The sequence below is a fragment of the Amblyomma mixtum genome, chromosome 4 (genome assembly GCF_055824585.1).
Source record: "Amblyomma mixtum isolate Tamu chromosome 4, ASM5582458v1, whole genome shotgun sequence".
In the NCBI taxonomy this organism is placed as follows: Eukaryota; Metazoa; Arthropoda; class Arachnida; order Ixodida; family Ixodidae; genus Amblyomma; species Amblyomma mixtum.
Window position 1 is genome coordinate 86,278,703 of NC_143015.1, and position 19,997 is coordinate 86,298,699.

The following is a 19,997-nucleotide window of genomic DNA, read 5'->3' on the forward strand; positions in this document are numbered from 1 at the left end:
CGGCGCTTTGAACCTGTACTGCAATATTCACGTTTGCATATTTCGTTCGTCTGACTTGGTAAAATTTGCTCAAGTTCGCTTTCTTTTTTAGGGATGGACGGCATAAAAACAATTTATGGTGCCACAATGTTCTTGTACTAAATTTCAGGGGTACTCAGTGTACTTCACAGATACGAAGGCTAAGCAATGAATTGCAGTCCTCAAGGCTGATGGTTTTAATTTTAGAAAGCCACACTTGCGGCATACTCACAGCCACTGCACGAGCAGGTCCTCTCGCTCTCTCGCTGCATTTGCATTGATGATCAAAGACTGATGTAATAAAATTCTTACTTCATATATTCCGAAACAATTTTATTTAAGGCCCCCTAAAATGTTGCATGATTCTAGGAAGTAAAGTAGTCGAGGGTACTAGTACCGTTTTCATACTTGGATTTACACATCTCCCCATTCATCTGCACTAATTTGCTTAACGCGGGAGTATGATCGCTCTCTATTTCTTCTTTATTGTGATGATGGCGTTTAAGTAGTCGTCTTGCTAAAACCACCCGCCTTTTCCGTGTGATCGAGATTCTCGTGACGTCATCTGCACCGCCAAAATTAAAATGTGAGGACTAGAATATCCGAGTACCTTTCGTTCTATAATAAGATGAGGCTACACCAAATCGCTGAGTTCCTCCCCTTTCAAACCATCCATTTGACTACACAAATCCGTCTTATTTCATTTCCTAGGATGATCGCACTTCCAAGTTTGGGGATTGCTATCGGACATTTCTGGGTGGACCAACTTTCAAATGCTGCCCAATTTCCTTCTTTGAGAATGTGGTTAAGAAAGTACCCAAGTTTATTGCAGCGTTTGCCTATTTACTTCGGGTTTCGTCCGTCTTCTTTCATTTTGTCCTTGAGTGCATGATACCCCTTGTAGTTCTGCATGGTATGTTACTTCGGCAGTATTACCTGAATTTTGAAAAACAGCCGGTTGTAGCAGACCCTCGTTAAATGCCTGAGGGATGACAAATGTACTGTTTACTGCTCGCTCCACGCGAAGCAGTTTGGAGGCCGCAGAGAAAATGTAATAAAAAGTTGGTTCGCGCCAACTGCATTTGCAACCCCCTGTGATACTGCTATGAACACAGCAAGGCATGTCCCAGATGCAGGAAGTATATTTCACTCCCGATATGGTGTCCTGCATCGTTCCACTGAGACGTTAATTGGCTCGAACAGCGAAGCGCTCCCGCCATGCACCTGATGGGCCTTCCTGACTAACGACGCTATCTACGCCACTGTATCTAATCCTGTATTGTCCTTCACTTTGCGAAAAACAAGCTGTACGGAAAGGGTTTGGGGCACGTGGGTGTACAAAACACCAAGCTCTATAGCTTTAAAGCCGAAAGGACTATTTTCAAACTCCAAGGACGCGGCTGTGCTTTTTGCTACTTACCGGTTCCCGCTTTAGAGCTTCTGAAAAATTGGCTAATAACATCCGGGACCCACATTTTCTAGAGCAAATGTTAAGCAAAGCAGGAAATCCTGTCATTCAAGCTCTGCATCTGCCTCGAGCTCATTACCCAACAGCTGGATTTAGATGTTTCGAGCTGGTGCAGGCTATGCGCCTATACCCTTTTCTGATCTTTCTAATTTTGGGTGTTTTTGAGCACTCGCGGCTACACGTGTTTTAAAGAAATGATCCTGGCTCCTGAGCCCTATAAATAAGCTTCTCATCAACCTCTAAATTCACCCTCGTCTCCTGCACCGAAGAGAGTGATCCTAGGCTGACTACATCCCAGGCTTCTACTATGGCTCCCGTGATCTTCATCCTGGCCCTGCTGATGCCTGCTGCCCTGGGGAGCAGTGGCTGTAAGGCGGATGTTTTTAAATTTTTTTGCTGTTGTTCGTGTAGTTGTTCGGGCATTTGATGGCACATACCCATGCTGGCGGATCGGTCAAGGAGAGAGTGGAAGAGAGACTTATAAGCAGGACAGAATTTGGACCCCAGGAAATAAAATGTAAGGAGTAACATGCATGGTTGCGCATCAGTTAGTGGGGCTGTTAATATGAGGGGAGGAAAATGAATTAAAGAAGTGCAAAACGATAAATGTTTTTTGCGTTAGGGTAGAGAGCGCTGTGACTACAGTGCGACCTTTACAACAGCGGAACAAATACTCCTTTGCCAGTGCCTGAACATGGTGGCACCAGACAACATCAAGACTGGACTGCTCAAGCGGAGGCCACGCTAATGTACTGTCCTTTACAAAAAAGTTTTTCTCTTTGAGGGAAAGCAACGCTAGCAAAAAATATGTTTAGTGCATTTCATTGCTCTTCGACTTCCGCTATCACATACAATACGTCTAGGTCTTTTGTAGTCTTTTACCAGTCGTACGCTAAATGCTTATTATATGTATGTAAGGAACAAGAGTTATACTGTTTAGGGGGCCTCTCCTTAGAGCCATTTCAAGCTTTCGTGTAGAGATTTTTGTTTTATTGAATGTTTTACGCTCACATGAACTGTAAGGTTTCTCACGGGGTTTCTTTTTTCTATCTTTCTGCTGTGTTTATTTCTCCCTCACGACTAACGGAGATTATTGGATTTCTTGCTCACACAATCTTACATGCAACACTAAAAAATAAAGAGAACTGCCCTTTCCAAATCAATAAGGTAATTATCTTGTATGAAGCTGGCAGAATTTTCCTACGAACAAACTAATTGAAAAACGTCCATAAGCGCTTGCTTTCGTCCTCCTAAAACGCTTCATCGACAGAGAGTCTTCATGGTCAAGCTCTACTTCAGTACGCAAGTACGCACAATACACTGCAGTCTTTTTTTTTATAACAGAAACTTTATTGCGAGAACAGGTGATATACACAAACACTGTTTGGACCGATAGCTACAAAGCTAGTGGCCGGTCCAATACAAAAATTACTTGCAGTTACAGAGTTACTTACTTACAGTTACTTACAGAGCATAGAAGACTAAAAACTTAATCATGTTATACACAATAGTGCAGGTTACAAATGAAACGCAGCAAAAAACAAGAATAAGGAGACTTCAAGAAGAGTCCAAAGAATACCAAAAATACGAAATTGAAAAAACACAAAGATAAGAAAAGAATACACAGAATAGAATGAAAAAACATACCAAAACCGAGCACCAAGAAAAATGAGGTGTCAAGAATTCACAAAACAAGAGTTTCAGGTAAAATTTTACTAGACTTGAAATGCAGTTTGCAAGACGTTTTAAAATTTCTGGCTACTTTTACCTCGATGGGGAATCCGTTTCATATTTTTGCTCCACTGAACTCTATCCGGCGTTCACCATATACATTGCTACATTTGGAAGGTTAAATTTACAATTCGATGCTTGTCTGGTATTACGGGAAGGTAGGGCAAAAAGGCTTAACGGAAGGGGAGAGTTAGTGTTTATTATGCTGTTTGTCAAGACCGAGCCGCAGCTCATCGCCTCGCATAATAACTGTGAGAACCTTGCAGCTGAACGCATTTTCTCACGGCGGCCAGACTGCTCGTATCTAACGTGTCCCCTCCTACCTCTTTTGCACCGTGTGGCTCTGCCTCTATGCAAGCATGGAGCTTCTCTTGCACTCACGAGGCACCAACGCCTCCTTCTTTCCCCACACCACAAATCCCATCTTCCCGACGTTCCGCACGAGAAACTCTACAATAACTCCTTGACCGTCATAATTATTTTTTTTCCTTCCTTATAATCTATTTATTAAAAAAGAAGTTTATGAAAAAGCTAACATTTTTCTTGCAGCTACATGGAAGCGGTAAAATGAATGCGAATGAGTAAAGCAGCATGTTTCTCTCCCCGAGTGTCATTTTGACCTTCCTCTCGGGGTTACGAATCGGTTTGATTCTAAGGCAAGCAACGCTTCTTCAGATAGTGTAGAAAGCGAAAGTAAATCTTGTGGCCGTAATAGTTTCGTACAGTGAAGTTTTATCCAGAAGATTCTCCTTTTTATCCATAAAAGAGCAGGAAAAAACGGCTTGCAATACATAAAAGTTCAATAGACATATTTTTAAGTAATAAAAAATCACTGCTGTCGTATATCGGGTGCCTGCTGTACAGCGCCTGCGTGTCGCCGAATATGCAGAGTAAAACGGTGAGCAACTTCGTTCTCACTCAGTCATTTTTTTTACTCTAATAGTATTTTAGTTTTGCTGCCTTTATTTCGTTGCGCAAAAGCGTTTGAACGGCGCGATGCCTCAGAATATTCCGAACTGTAGCTGAATGAGACATAAAATCTTGCTTTTTACTTTGAATAAAAATTAGATGATAAAGCCAACGCGATGTTACTCCCCTCCTTCCCTTCAAGCATCGCTTTAATTTTTTTATATTCGCCAGTGTGCATATTCTTTATGCTGACTGCCTCGCCGCGTTAGCTCATTGGTTACGGCGCTCGGCTGCTGGCTCGAAAGATGCGGGCTCGATCCCGGCCGCGGCGGCTGAATATCGATGGACGCAAAAATTCTTGAGGCCCGTGTACTGTGCGATGTTAGTGCACGTTAAAGAACCCCATGTGGCCGAAATTTCCGGAGCCCTTCAATACGGCGCCCCTCATAGCCTGAGTCGCTTTGGGACGTGAAACCCCAAAAAACTAATAAACCAATTTTTATGCTGACTTTGAGTATTCATACCGGCTTCTTGACTTTTCCGAGAACCGTCTGCGCAAGCTTTCCATGAGTACTAGTTTTTTGGCTTTGTTAATGAATGAGCCGAAAGTCTATTGTTTGATCCTCCTTTTCAGCGCATGCCGCGTCTCTTGGCGCTGCATTACCACTTTTGCTACATGGAACATATTCAAAAAGGAAGCAATTTTAAGGACGTTTTCTTGATACTAGCTGTTTGCTTTGCAGCTGGCTGCCTCAATGCAACTCTTCCCAACATCTTGAACCTTGAACACGTGCGTACAACTAAGTCAACATCTTTGATATTACACTGCTACAAGTTGGTTGGACAGTTTGAGGAAAATATTTGAAGGTATTCATAAGTTCATAAACGAAACGGCAGGAACGTAAGCACGGAACAGCCATGCGAATACATGCATGTCTGTTTTTAACTGTGTCATTTCAAAAATAAACGGGAAAGTTATTGTTATTTTATTCAAAATATTTAATAACAATTTAAATTTTAATAATTTTTTTGGAAAAGAATAAATATTTAACGTATTTAATAAAGATTTCAAGTTTGATTAATTTTTTGTGAAACAATAAACCTCTATCCTGTCACTTCCGATTTGCATGTAGGCATCTGGTTTTAAAATCTCTTAACAAAAGCACTCACTCATGTAGCACTTTGTGATTTTCTGTCACCTTCGAAACATAAAAGTATAGGTTATGGTTATGCAATTCTCTTGAATATAAGGTGCTGCTATTATCGGAAAAATAATTACTGTGGGTGGTATTCTAAAAAAAATCTAAATTCTGAATATGCTCAGCGAATCCTTTTCAACTCTGCAAACGCTTACCCTAAGCTAGTGGCTGCGAGCTTTAGGTTTGATTGGATTTTGATTTTCTGTCGTTGAGGCAGTGAATAGTATGAAATACACCGCAGCCTTTGAAAACATTGAGTTAATTTGAGAATCTTTGTTTATTGCAGTGCCTCGGCACTTCCCTGGATCTGTGTACTGCTACTGTGGTAAGAACCTTCTTATCAAATGCTTTAAACGCAGCGAAAAGAAAGAAGAGTTGTATATGTAGAAAATGGTCTTGGTGAAGTGGAAGGAATGCGCATTTATTTTAACGGATCAACAGAAGTTTGGCCTTCAAAGAGAAGCACGCCAAACCTATATAGTCTCCGCAAGGTGGGGTCAGAGACTCATTCTTTAGGTCTTTCTGGCTAAAGAAGTTGAGTGCAGTGCCTGTGAAACGTTTTCAGGAATTAAAAACTTGAGAGAACCTGGCTGCCATTGGAATAGAACCTCGCATTATCCGCATAGGAAGTGGATGCGTTATCGACTTGGTCATAGCTGCTGTTCGCGTGAAAATGATCTGTGGTAATGCTTGACCAGTCACCTTCCCTAATCAGCAGCATGCATCAATTGGTAATATGGGCTGGAGTCAGTGAGACAGAATGAACAATGTACGCAATAGGAAGCTTCTACGAGTGGCATTTAGAATCTCTCGCGCCAGACTGAAACCCTCCGGAATCAAAGGAGAACCTTTATGCCTCCTGTCCGATGGAAACAGAACGAAAAGGTTTACTCCGCGAACAAAAATTGACTTTCAGGACGTCAAGTAGGCAAAATAGCGCGTGGACGCCCTCTGAGAACAGAAAGCGTACATATTGCTACTGCATTCACCGTTTTTTTTTTGTTGAGAAAGCGAGGGTAATGAAAAAATTCGGGGTCACTTTGAGTTTCTTAAGTGCGTAGAAGCGAAAGCCTTTTCCCCACCGCTTTGACTGCCTCTATTGCTCACGGCGTTCACGTTAACGTTCTACAGCGCGAGTACGTTTGCTCGTCGGAGAAACGGGGGAGCGCTTCGGAGGCGTCCGGTGGCGACTGGCGTGCCCGCTTAAATTGGCGGGTGATGGTGGCGCCACGTAGCGGCAAGCGCATGCGCAGTAGGCAGAAGCGACTCTCAGTGGCATGAGCAGTGGCGCTGATGACATCACCACTGAAAGACTTCACACCTAAATAATGATTAATTACTAATTATTGACTAATGCTATTTAATGACAAACTCACCAAATAATGAAAAATGACTACGCAATGTACTTAATAACCAAAACATGAGCATTCAAGGCTACGACATACTACACCACCGATGACGTCATCAGTTTGACTGACAGCTGTAGTGTGACAGAATTTTTGCAGACAGTATGAGCCATTAAAAGCTTTCGCTTTAAAAGATACCACCCTCCCCGTTCGATAAAGTTCCGCGTGCCATAGCGGTACTACAGGACGTGGCACGTCCGCCGCTGTGATCGAGGGGGGAGCTGTTAAGCTTTATGCAACACCGGTACACTCGACAGTGAAACTTTGGAAAGCCACCGCCGTAAGAGGATTTTAATGGGCATTCTCCGCTTCGTCCTGGACTTTTCGTTCGAAAGTGTTGCTCCGAACAAAATAATAAAAAATTAGCTAATTTATCTTTGTGAATTTAAAACGAATGCTCGCCTGATAAATCTGGAAGCTTAAATCCACGTAGTAGTCCAATCTTCCTTGAGTGCCCTATTTTTTGAGCGCCTTCACAAGTTTTCCGGAGAATCGTGCACATTTATCATGCCGCCGCAACACAAATATCCAGGCTAGATGGGATCCAATTGAAGCACCTTGTCGGAGGAGCACATGACAATGCGAACACCTCACTCTACATGCCGCAAAATATGAACTTAACTTTAAGATTACTACATATCCACAAAGCACGTGGTTCTTCTGAGCTAGTGTATGCCATACAGTCGTATAGTAGCGCGCGTTACAGCCAGTCGCCTCGGAAGACTGAGCGAAGATATATCACCTCATTTCGAAGTGCTTCTTACGCATGCGCTAAACTGCAGTGGACATTATTGAAAACAATTTGCTTTTACAGGCTCTACTGCAACACAGAAGAGAAAAGGGAGAAAAATTATACCTGACCTAACCCCCAAAGACGCGAGGAAATACGTCAACACTTTGCATATAGAGGGTGTCATGAAAATAACTTCAGATTATGAATGCTACTTCAAAAACACCCAAATGCGTGTGAACAATGAAGGAAAGAAAGCACGCAAGGAATATCTAATCCTTGCGCTACCCAGCTGACATCAGTCCTCACTAATCATTGAAGCGTGGATTGTAAACGAAGGGATTCAATTTTATTGCAGTGATGTGTTCTTGTTCTCCTTTTGTGGCAGATATTCTTGTCAAACATACCGTATATAATCCCTAGCAGCGCGAATAATCGGCTCAGTATTGGAAATATACTGGCAAAGGCCGGTGCTACAAAAAAGAAGACTAAAACCATCCATTCGCAATTCTGGGCCGGCTACCCGTGCTGCTTGGGTTATAGTGTTCTGATTTAACTGATTGTGATCACCAGTTGTTTACCACCCTTTCGCATCTTGCGACACAGGAGAACATCTTGGCGGCCGTTGTAAAGATCGTAGTGGTGAGTACAGCTTTGCGTTTGACCTCGACTGTAGGTCATCCGCAGTCCTTTCTGTTTGCTCTTCCCATGTGATTCCAGTAAAAGTATTTTTGAAGCGTGAAATTCAATGGTACCAAAACGGGCCTTGTATGATAGTACAAGGGCTGTATGATATTTTGGGGAACCAACGTTTTTCATTTGCATTGATATAGGGTGTGGATGTTGAAGCTATTAGGCACGAGGAAATGTCCTTTGCATGAACTCTTCGTTCTTATCTTTTTATCGGATCTTACTCGAATAATGCAGAATGAAGCGATAATTTCCGTAATCATCAATACGTGACATTTGGTGTAGCGAGTCTGGTTTTCGGCAGGCGTCTCAACATTTTAAGGTAAAGCGTCCTCCACGATTACGATCTGTTTATGCTTTTCGTTTTCAAGTTCTTCCTATTGTGATTACCGAAAAAACGTGCTAACAAAAGTTACAGAACAAATTAATACTGATGGTAATGTATTAGTAGATCCATTACGAGCTTACTAAAATTTTCGAATAAGATGCATGCATACATACATACGTACATACGTACACATAGAAACATGCATGCGTTCATTATTGCGCTCTTGTCAATTCATATCCACCAGACTCGCGTAAACAGAAGTGCTTGCATGCGGTTTCCTCACGCCAGTTATGTTTTCTTTGCATAAAAGAGAATACTGAAGAAGAATAGTGTCGTTGTGCATGGAAATATAAATCCCACTACAGCGAAACATCAACAAGGAGTGACATGAAAGTTTACAGTATTTTTATTGCTTTACAGTGTCTGATTGACGCACTGCTTGAACTGAACGTCTTGGGCGCCCTGGCTGCTTTGCTGGAAATCCTCGAAATCGTGCTTAGCGCCTTGGGCCTGAGTAAGTTGGTTCAGTATGCTGAGTACACGTGCAATGGCGGTTCTGCGAGTGCAGTCATTTCTGTTTGCATAATTTGTAGTGTGATGCAGTGCAGGTATCTACAAAAAAAAGGTTTATTCCCATAAACTTCCCACGCACATTAAAATTTGAGGCTACTCCAGGCTGAGTATTTATTGCCATTCAAGGGTCCGCAGTATGCCTTATCCCGTATCCGCGAACATTTCAATGGTCTGTAGAATCCTTATAAATGAATTTGCCTTTTCTATTAGCATTTTCTTTAAAAGAGCTAATGCGGGACATATTGTTTACTATTGAAAACCGCTAGCACATCGGCCCCTAAAAGGAGCGAGTTCACAACCATGAAAGGTTCTCCGTAGTGCAGCGATATGATACTGCTTCGAAAATGAAAAAAAAAAATAGTAGAATCTGCCCTTTCACTTATTATCTGTGAGTAGTGATCGGCTCCTGGCAATAGGTGCTGCTGCCTTTAACTGTTACAGGAAGGCATATTGACGCGCCTTCCGTCAAAAAGTATTCTTTAGCGCAATTTTTATTGGCAGCTCAGCAGCCTATAGGAATCAAGGCCAAATTTAGAAACATTCTGCATTTCTTCACTTTGAAGAAGCAGCTTAACAGTGCGTGCAGATCACCATAAAAGATGGCAGTGCTTGCATTTTTGGGAAAGGGCCAGTTTTTATTTCTTTCTTTTCGGATAACGAGATGAAAGATGCGAGAATGTGATGTTCTGGAAACGCAATGGCTGTATTTGCAGTCAATAACCAAATTTTATGCGAGACATCTGTCGCAAAGTTTTAGAGGGCTAGAATATATGCAGACAATACGAGGTCTTTCCGCAAAGGTGAAGAAAACTAAAAAAAAACAGGCTTTTCTAGGTTTCAAAGCGCCTTCTGCGGCACATTAGAAATGAGGATAATAATGTTAACGTATTAGGCGCTTGGCTTATTAGTGATAATTAACTTTTTAACTTAAACAGTTAGGCTACTGGTGGCAATAAGAGGTTTGTATCTGATCGTTAGTAATACCCATATCAGTTTTTAGAATTTTGAAAACGCGATTAGCGTTGGCGCTGCGGCTCGACAAAATTTGAATTTTTTTACTAGCTAGGTACACTGGAGGGGTTGTTTTTTCTGCATGCTTTCGAAAACGCATGTATTTTCGCAAGATGCCTCAAAATTTTGACCAGCCACGATGGCGAGGGAAATTGCGTTTTCTAAATTTAGAAAAACTGATATGGCTGTTACTAAAGAGTGGGTAAACATATCTAGTTGCAACTAGTTGCCTATCTCTGATAGTTATAAAGTTTCTTATCACAAATTAGTTCGGCAGCCAACCTGTAAAACTAATTCATCTGTTTTTGAAAGCCAATAAAAACAGGTATTATTGCACCGCAAAAGCTGCCTTCCTACCTCAAGAAGCCCATTTATAAAAAATCGTGGTTATATTTATTAGATCATGTCAAAATCCTTAATAACGACACAGTTCTCTTACAACGAAATTTCTCTATGTCGGTGCAGGTTTGAGCTCCCTCCTCACGAGCCTAATAAAGCCTTTGTGCTGTGTGACAAATGTGCCCGGATGCCAGAAGATAATTACCGCAAGCCAAACCTGCAAAACCGATCAAGGTTACTCTTCCAGGAAACCTCAACCTCGGAAAGGTAAGCATAAGCGTCTTCGATACTTCTTTCTTTCTTTTCTTTTTTTTTCTACCCACGCGGCACTGAATGAGCGCATGATTAAATAATCTTTACCTCGAATATTATGAGAAACAGCACCAGTCTGCAGCTTGTGTTCGTAAATCAACCATTAACACTAGGCATTATAACGTATTTTGAAAAGGGGCCATGGTGCTTTGCCTATAGTTCTCTTTATCAACATTATCCTCAGTACTCAGTAAGCCCGTTGCCCAAAATCAAAGACAAGTGTCAAGTAAGGACTTCATATTGTTCATCCTTTACCAAGCACGCGTACGCTCGACGAATTCCTTAAAAACTGCGCTAAAAGAACTTACTGAACTCAACACAGTAATCAAAGCATCAGCACTGCGTGTTTTCCTACAAGATTGTGCTACAACAACTTACCGATGTCTTGGACATACTCAAAGCATCCGAACGAACACTATCAGTTCTTTAAATGCTGCGCAGAAATAAGTTACCCACCTCATTATGCTAATCAGACAGTGCGCGCCACAAAAGATTGCGCTAAAATTACTTAGCCGTCACCTGACAACAACGAAAGCATTCGAACTGTCTGAATTCTTCAGAGAGCGCTGAAAAAACTTGCCGATAGCCGGGCCAAAATCAAACCATCCGCACTCCATTAATTCCTTAAAGGTGCACTGAAGAGGAATCTGAACTCGTCTTTTTGCCGCGGGAACGCCATCTACACATTCCGAGCATTCTTAGAAACTTATTGCCCTGTGTGGCCGATTTCCCTAATTAAATTGAATTAACGTCCTGCTCCCGCCTTTATTTTTTGAATTTTCCCCGTACGGTGGGCGGAGTCGACCAACGCGTGGAGTGCCTTTCAGCCAGCTCCGTGGAGGCTTTGCTTTCGCTTTATTTTGTTTTTTAGGTTTCTGTGAATAAATAATTTCATTCGCAGATAATATAGCCGGAAAATAAGCCCGCAGAAATAAAAATACTCGCGGACTATTTGCTTCTACGGGTTACTACGTATTACTCCGCCGATGGCAGAGTGGCAAGCCGCCACGGGAGTGGGTGGTAAGCACTCCACGCGTTGGTCGACTCCGCCCACCGTACGGGGAGAATTCAAAAAATAAAGGCGGGAGCCAGATATTAATTCGATTTAATTAGAGAAATCGGCCACACAGGGCAATAAATCGAAGTTTCTAAGAATGCTCGGAACGTGTAGATTGAGTTCGCGCTAAAAGAACTTAGCGACTTCATCGCCGTAATGAAATCATCCGCTCTCTCAAAATTGTATAACCACTGCGCTAAAAGTAAATATCGATGAGCTGTGCATAATGAATTCATGCGTAGTCTAACAATTTCTTAAAAATTGCGCTAAATGAACTTAACGTACTCCAGATGATAAACCATTCACGCACCATGGATTCCTTAAAGGACTGCTGCGAAACAGCTTACTGAGCTCATCGCCATACCCAAAGCATCGGAACTACATGCATTGGTTAAAATAGCGCTAAACTTACATGCCGATGACCTGGCCGTAAACAAAGCATCCAATTTCTATAAATTTCTTTAGGACCGCCATACAAACTTATCGAAAACCTAGTCACGAAGTATATCCACTGCATGCATTCGCAAAAGGTTGGTCCAACAGAACTTACCGATGACCTCACCAAATTAAGACATCCGCACAGCAAAAATTCCTTGAAAGACTGTGTTAAAAGTACTTACCAATAGCCTAGCCATAATCCAAGCACGAGCGCTAAAGTATTTAGTGCATCGTCTAACTTTCGATGTCGTTCATCCCGCTTCTGACGCAAAGGGCGAACAATCGAAGTCGCCCTATAAGGAGTTGATTTTCTCGTTCTATTAACGAACAGGCTAATTCACTCAAAATATAGCTATGACAAGCAATAGAAGATGTTCAAATGAAATAATGTCAACGGCCTACCAGTTGCTTTCTCAACATTCGACAAGATCAGGGCTTACTTCAACGAGGATATCTTAGGCTCGTCAACCGCGGCATTCATTTCCAAGCGGTGATAATGAAGTGCCTTCTGGTCTTGACACGACGAGTTTGAATCAAGTGGCGGGTGAAAATATTTTCCCTTTAAAATATAATTTTATCATCAATAAATCCATCTTTTGGGACCTAGACAAGACCGACATAGCCACTAAGAGAGAAAAAATAAACTTTAACTAAGAACGAAAACTGTTTGGAGCTATCTGGAGCTGTTTGGAGCTAAGGAGTCTCATCATTTCAGCCCATCAATGTAACGCTCTCAGTAGGGTAGATAATGTACATAGAAAGTTTCAGCTAAGATGTACTATGCCCCTCTTCCTTGCTCTGTTCACCTTCAATAAAGTCCCATGTTCAAAACCGGGTAAATGGTGCCCATGTAAGAAAAGTTCCGTGAATACGTCAATCTCAGATGATCACGGGAAACATCGCATGTATCCCTGTTCTACGATAACAACCTGGTGGCCTCAGACACGAAAGGCTCACGCAGTGCATTAATATTTTTAAAATGACTTCTTTCCAGTGCCTCACCAACACCCTGCTGCTATGCAAGAACGGCGACCTTGCGACGGTAAGCCCGCACATTAAAATCAATTGTTTCGCGTGCGCCTTTGTCTCCCGCAATTTGGTTGTAACGTAGATCCTATTGTTAGTTAAGCACTAAAACACAGTACGAGTTAAGTTAAGAAAAAAATTTCTTGGGAGCGTCTTCCCGAAAGCATTTCCCACGTTTGGAAATAATCTGATCATACCATTACGCGACTATGTCATTGAGAGGCCGGGGGGGGGAGCGGGGTTGCGAGGCTGGAAAGATTACTCGGTCTGAAATTATTCGCACAGCCGGACAACGTTGAGAGGATGATGCAGGGCTGTTTCGGTGCACGCTATCAAATTCAGGGCCTGCTTTCTGCCACGTAGGAGTGGGCCTGTCTATGCTACCACTCAAGTCTTCCCGGGCGTTAGATCTCCGCGGTATTGCCAATCGCGGTATGCCCAAGCCGTGGCTTGCTGCTGAATATAGCCAGCTGTGGAGCTATGAGGTGCCGCGTTCGAGTTCACATTCGACCAAGGGACACTTCCCTGGCGTGACATACTCTCAGGGAGACAGAAATACTTCACATCGCGTATTGCCACGTCATCGATAAGGAAGCAGAGGCAACACTAAGCTATACGTAGGTCTTTCTTTTTAACTATCAAAGGAGGAGTTCGGGGTAGTTGGGGAATATTCCTGGTGAAGAAACAGGGCGAACTGTACTTAGCACACAACCTTCAGAGTTCAACACGCACAAAGGGTACTTTCAGCAGCATGATTACAGTTCTGGACCTTCGTGTAAATCATCGAATGATGCATTACACATGCGATTCACACTGCAGAGGTACCTTGCGGAAGCCTGCGATATTAAGCCAAAATAAGCGAACAAAAATAAGCAGCGCAACACAAATCTAGGAACTATTGCTAAGCATTTCACTACTTAGCGCTATTCTGGATGAAATTCACACTCCAATGTAGAAGAACTGGAATTTTTGCCTCGTTTCGGCATGTTTAACTTTATGGGTAGGGTAAAAAGCAGAAGTGATTTTTTGGAGAGTTGTTTTAAAATAAATTCCACAAGCTGCAGCGCGACCTGAAGCATGGACGTAGGAATACACGCTGACTAGCAGCTTAACTTATTCGACGAAGTTCGCGGATTGCTATAGCCTCCTTGCAGTGCAATGAAAAAATTTAAACAAATGACATCTCCGTTTGTGCTTTAATTAGCATGCAGAACGCATCAGGCTAGCTCGACTTCACAATCAGCACAACCGGCTAGATGCATAATACTGTGCCACGGTCTAGGTTTTTAGTCGGTAACTACTAGGCATCAACATGTTTAGCCAGGAAACAGGCTCGATCGAAACTTAACGAACTTTTGGCTATACTAGTCATAGCAATCCAAAAGTGCCGCAAACTTGGCAGCCACTTCGTGCAGAATTTTTCAGTACGCCCTAAAAAACATAGCAAAGATACAAATTTCACTGACGTTAACCAGCAGCCCAACAATGTGATGGTGACTTATGATCCGGTTTTGCTGAATTTGGTCCTGTTATCAATATTTCAAAGCATTACTCTTTTTTAACACCGCACGTCTTTTTCCTTTCAGGACGAGCTCCTTGGAAAACTGATCGACGCTCTCGTGGTAAGACTATACCTTTGAAGTTCTGAAGTGTCTGCCATAAATGTGAGCCGAAAATCTAGCACGTGAAACCCAGGGTGCATTCTTGGCTTTAACGCCTCATCTCTACAGCGTCTTTAACTTCTACTGCAAGGCCCAGACAGTACACTGAGAAATTACACTAAGTCCAGAGGCAGCTCATGCGTGGTGATTTCTTTTCTCCAAAAATAAGTCCTCTAAAAGAGGAAATGAGAAACACAAGACCTTAGTGCACCAGAACTTCTACGCTAATGCGATTCTTCATACCATTACTCCGTACGACTATTGCTGCCCACATAACTGAAGCTGACTACACTTGCATCTTTTCGTAGCATGTGCGTAGTTACCACCGCAAGTTTATAGGTACTGCAGCGCATGAAAACAGCAATCTAAATAATTTAAATCAGAAGAGCTCCTCACAGGAGCCACCGATAAAAACGAAATATTGTGCAAACTTTTCAAGAAATGACTAAACATAAATTCTTCTGTCCGCAGTGTCTCCTGAACGCCCTCCTCGGTTCGGGTCCCACTAGCCTCATCAACGTGCTCGCCTGTGCCGTGGTTGACCTGCTGGGGAGCATCGCTGCCAGAGCTTCGGTCGTGCTGAAAACGCCGCTGCTCGCTCTGTCCGCATCCATCAAGCTCGCCGTCAAGTGTAAGAGACACCCTTCTCCTCAGAGAGACCCCCCCCCCCCCCCCTAAATGCTATCAACTGATTGCTTCTCATGAATGAACTCCGGAACCGTGCACGCTTTTTATCTCCTTCGTTCAACTGTGCCAAAAAAAAACAAAAAGAAAACATTTTATTTAATGTGTTATGCAAATACCAAAGTATTTCAGTGACTCGGCTGTACGCTGTGAAATTTTACGGTTTCGTTTTATGTCCCGAACGTCCCGAAGCGACTTAGGCTGCTGGAGACAATGCAGTGGAGCGCTTCGGGTAATTTCGACCACGGAGGGCTCTTTATCGTCCACTGACATCGCACGGTACACGGTCATTTAGCTTTTGGCCACCATCGTAATGCGACCGCCGCGGCTGAGATCGAACCCGTGTCTTTGGGCTCACCAAATAAGCATCGTAACCACTAAGGCAAAGCGGCGGCTGTGTCTTTAACTGCGTTGGACAAGAGGCGGAAGTGTCTTTCTACAGTTAAAAGCCCGTTAATTGGTTTGGCGTCGTAGTACCAGTTGTATGCAGTAGTAATAGTCAGCGTAACCGGTGGGTTCGTTAAGATGGACAATCCCTTGGCAGGTGGTTACTGTGGAATAAGGAGGATGTGACGGGAGCGGAGGAATGCATAATGGGTGGGTAGTCGAATCTAAGCCACCCGCAGGGTGATTACTGGGAAGTAGGAGCGTATCGTGAGAGCAGAGGTGTCAGCAACAGCCGGGTGGTCACCCTGTAACTATGTCGAGAGCGTAAGGCATAACCACTGAGTAGTTTAGACGAGAACCACCAAGAAGGCAGACACTATGAGAAGAGGAGGAGGTGTATCGTGGAGGGAGAAGGGTATGGCCAGATCGCAGGAAGGCGTACTAGTATCGAACGTAGACTGTCAACAAAATTTTTAAAAACTAGAACAGAATATATTAACACAAAATGTGAAGCCGCCATCACAGTATTACGGGGCATCCGGAAGTGGTATTTCGCAGTCAACAATAAATACGAATCATTGGCTCATGAATGTGTTGCTACCGTGCAGAAGCGTGCAGACGACGCACCGTCTCCAATACGCTCCTCGTGTATGTGTGTTTCGCGTCATTAACCAAAAAAAGATAAACAATTGGCAGCTAGCCTCACAAGACATTCCCTAATAAAATAGACAACCGAGAGCCAGACTTCCCTCTGTATTCGCACACTGCTGCATTACTGTGAAGCTCAACACTGTAGGCAATGGCAGCCTTATTGCTGGCTTTACTACTTCGATAATAATGACCCTCATGTGAAAGCACATTACAGCGTTATCTTATTGGCACTCAGCTGTGGGACAGATACATGGTGGCTGAAGAATAGGGTTGAACTTTGGTTAAGGACAACGAAGCGAACTGTCGTAAGGAAAATGATAGGCGCAACAATAAGAAAGAGAAAGAGAGCAGAGACGGTTAGAGAACAAACGCATGGTAATTGCATCCTAGTCTGAATCAGGGCGGAGTAATGGGGTTCCGCACGGTAAACCGATGGCCGTGAACGGTAAAAGACTGGATACCCAGAAAGACGCAAGTACGGCTTGGGACAGCAGAAAATAAGCTGGGCGTATGAAAGTAAGATGTTGGCAAGGGTCAGGTGGTGAATTGGAGAGACCTTTGTCGTGTTGTGAGCGTTGTCAGTTTGATGATGATGAATGTTGGTTTGGTTTATTGGTATTTTTCTTGTTTAATGTCCCAAAGGGACTGAGGCTATGAGGGATGCCGTAGTGTAGCGTTCCGGAAATTTCAACCATCTGGGGTTCTTTAACGTGCACTGACATCGCACAGTACACCGGCCTCTAGAATTTCACCGTCATCGAAACTGAGCCGCCGCGGCTGGGATTGAACCCGCGTCTTTCGGGCCAGGAGCCGAGCGCCGTAACCACTGAGCCACCGCGACGGGGCGATGAATGTAGATATCAGTAATAACGGTCTGCTAATTAGATTTCGTAGAGAATAAACAGAGGTGGTAAATCATCTCGGATCGCGTGCTCTTATAAAGTCGAAGCCGGAGCACGACATGTGTCGAATGAACAGAAGTAAAGACAGCAGGAAACTATCGTTGATCCCTCGTGATTAATATATACGTGCTATTAGAAATTCCAGAAAAGATTTTTCGCCACAGACTGCACTGAATGATCAAAGGAAAAAAAGTAACTATCCCTGTCTTGCTGTCTTGCTTTCTTTTCAGTGTTGAAAAAGATTGAGGAAAAAACTGCATGTGCATGCGTGGCCGGAGGTAGATAGTTTGAGTCTCAAGGTACTGTTTTTCCTCCTTTACAGGCACCTAAACAAGCTGGGGAGGTGGAAAGGTGGCAAGAACCGAGGGAGCTCGAAATATTGTGCAATTGCAGAGTCAAGTATGGCTCATCACCAGCTCCGGAAATGAAGACAGAAGGTTGTAGATAGCGCCGTCATTTTCACCGAACGTTGAAAAGAAAATAAATCCCTGCAAATATTGCTCATACTATGTGGATTATTTGAAAATCGTCACGTTGTTTCGCGATTTATTCTTCGTTCTGAGTTCCATTTCGACTTGTTTGCCGAAGAGTATGTCATGATCAAATAGTAGACCTCGGTGGGTGCAAGGAATGATTGATCTTTAGCAGCACTGAGAATATGAACTAGTTTGAGGCGTTTCAACAACTCAGAAACGACTAAGCGCCTGTCCCGCATCACCAACGTACAAGGAGGGGGGGGGGGGGGGGGGGGGGGAGGCTGAAAACGAGCGAATGCTGAAAACGAGTGAATGTTATGAATCATATTGGGAATGAGTAAAAGAACGTTATTTCAGTGCTGTGCTGTACACCGAGTAGATTTTCAGGCTACGCCACTAAGGCTAAGAAGCCACCTAGTGGGTGAAAGTGCCACGTGGGGAAGAATATTCAGGGGAACGTGAACTCAGTCGCGAAACAGCAGGAAATGAGGGAGTGCTCAAGATAAGAGCAGGTATTCGGGGAAATGGGACCTGACTGCGGAACTTCAGGAAGGTGAAAGGGCATTGAACTGGGAGCGGCAAATCGTGCAGTTCTTGAGCATCTTAGTTCCAGCTGAAAGTTCCGCTTAAAACGAGTCGTACCTGACAGCTACTGATATTGGCAAACAAGAAAGTAGCGAGAAAAAAAAGGCACTTTGATTTATGTTTTGTTTAATGCTCTTTGTAATGCTACGAAATTTAGACTAAATCGTGTCTGTTTGAACAACGTGTCCCTGATTGCCTTCAGCTCAACAAATTATATTCATTGCGCTTACAGAAGTGGTAGCGCTTAAAGTGGGATTCAATATCTCCTATTTCAGTATCCCTATCTCACACCACTTGCACACAACTGTCCTTCAACACCGAACAAATGTTGGACAAGATTGCAAATTATAGGTTTTTTCGAAGGATTTGCGCAATAAAGCAAGCAGAAAGGGGCGTCAGCGAGGCCCTTATCTCTTCGGTATATAATATGGAGCCGCACTAAAGAAAAAAAACAGTGAAAGATCTCCTCCTTCGCACTGTGTTAAGCAGGTTTACTTGGGTGAAAATGAAAAAAAAAACTCCGCTATGGCTGTATAACTTTTTCAATCCTTGTTGTGCCTATTCCTGTCAGAAGACTACGTGCGGCCTAGTGAAATTTATAATTCGCTCTGTCCATTGTGCAGAAGGGGAGTTTTCATAATACCGGAATAAAAATTTATCTAGACACTCTGGTGCTAAAAAAAGCTCCCCAAATTTTTTTGGTCCATTTAAAGGGAGTCGTAATTACTGGGGATTACTTTATACAGGTGGTTGCACCAAACGAAAAGCGTGTAGCTCCGGTGTCGCAACAAATATTTCAGAATAATGCATGTTGCGCAAGTTTTTTAATCTTTTATTGTTACAGATTAAAGATTCGTGCCTTATAATCTGTCTGTGGAGAACTTTCGAAGGGTTATAAACATCTGCGCTCTTCTGTTGAATGCTGTCCCTTCTGTTTGCTTCGTCGGGAGTGCTTCAACATTGTTGTCTTCTATCTTTTGAAATTTCATCAAATTACTATTTGGAGCATCGACTGTTATGCAAAAACTTTGGTCAGGTGGCATGACCAATTTCATGTTCACCAAACATGAAGTGCAGAATATGTATTGCTGTAAGCTTTCGTCTTTTTACAAGGTTAGCTGCTCCTGTTCTTCCAAAATGTGACATCAGCGATGCCGTGTGTATAGCCATCCAGGCAGCCAGTGGGCTATAAGAAGAAAGTACCGTGATTTTCAGTGTGCAGTCGACTGACTATGCATGATTAAATTTTCCGTTTATAATGTGCGGGCAATGTACACCTGTGCACTGTAAACTTGATTTTTAAAAAATATCCTATTAAAATATGGGGTCCCTGCTGAGAGAGGCTGGTTCGATGGTTCTTGATAATCACAAAGTGAACAAGGGAGGGAAAATCTGCCGGTGCTTGCCAACATTTCG

At 43.0% G+C, this 19,997-nt stretch overlaps 1 protein-coding gene across 1 annotated transcript; it reads left to right on the plus strand.

Moving 5' to 3' along the window:
• The first annotated feature begins 1,723 nt into the window (after positions 1 to 1,723).
• Positions 1,724 to 18,026, plus strand: LOC149347300 (uncharacterized). The gene is made up of 10 exons (XM_089585550.1): positions 1,724 to 1,854; positions 4,870 to 4,916; positions 5,612 to 5,650; positions 8,068 to 8,103; positions 8,900 to 8,993; positions 10,529 to 10,669; positions 13,204 to 13,251; positions 14,822 to 14,857; positions 15,368 to 15,527; positions 17,843 to 18,026. The coding sequence occupies exons 1-9, from the start codon at positions 1,794 to 1,796 to the stop codon at positions 15,403 to 15,405; spliced, it is 540 nt and encodes a 179-aa protein (XP_089441676.1). The 5' UTR covers positions 1,724 to 1,793; the 3' UTR covers positions 15,406 to 15,527; positions 17,843 to 18,026.
• The last annotated feature ends 1,971 nt before the right edge of the window (positions 18,027 to 19,997 follow it).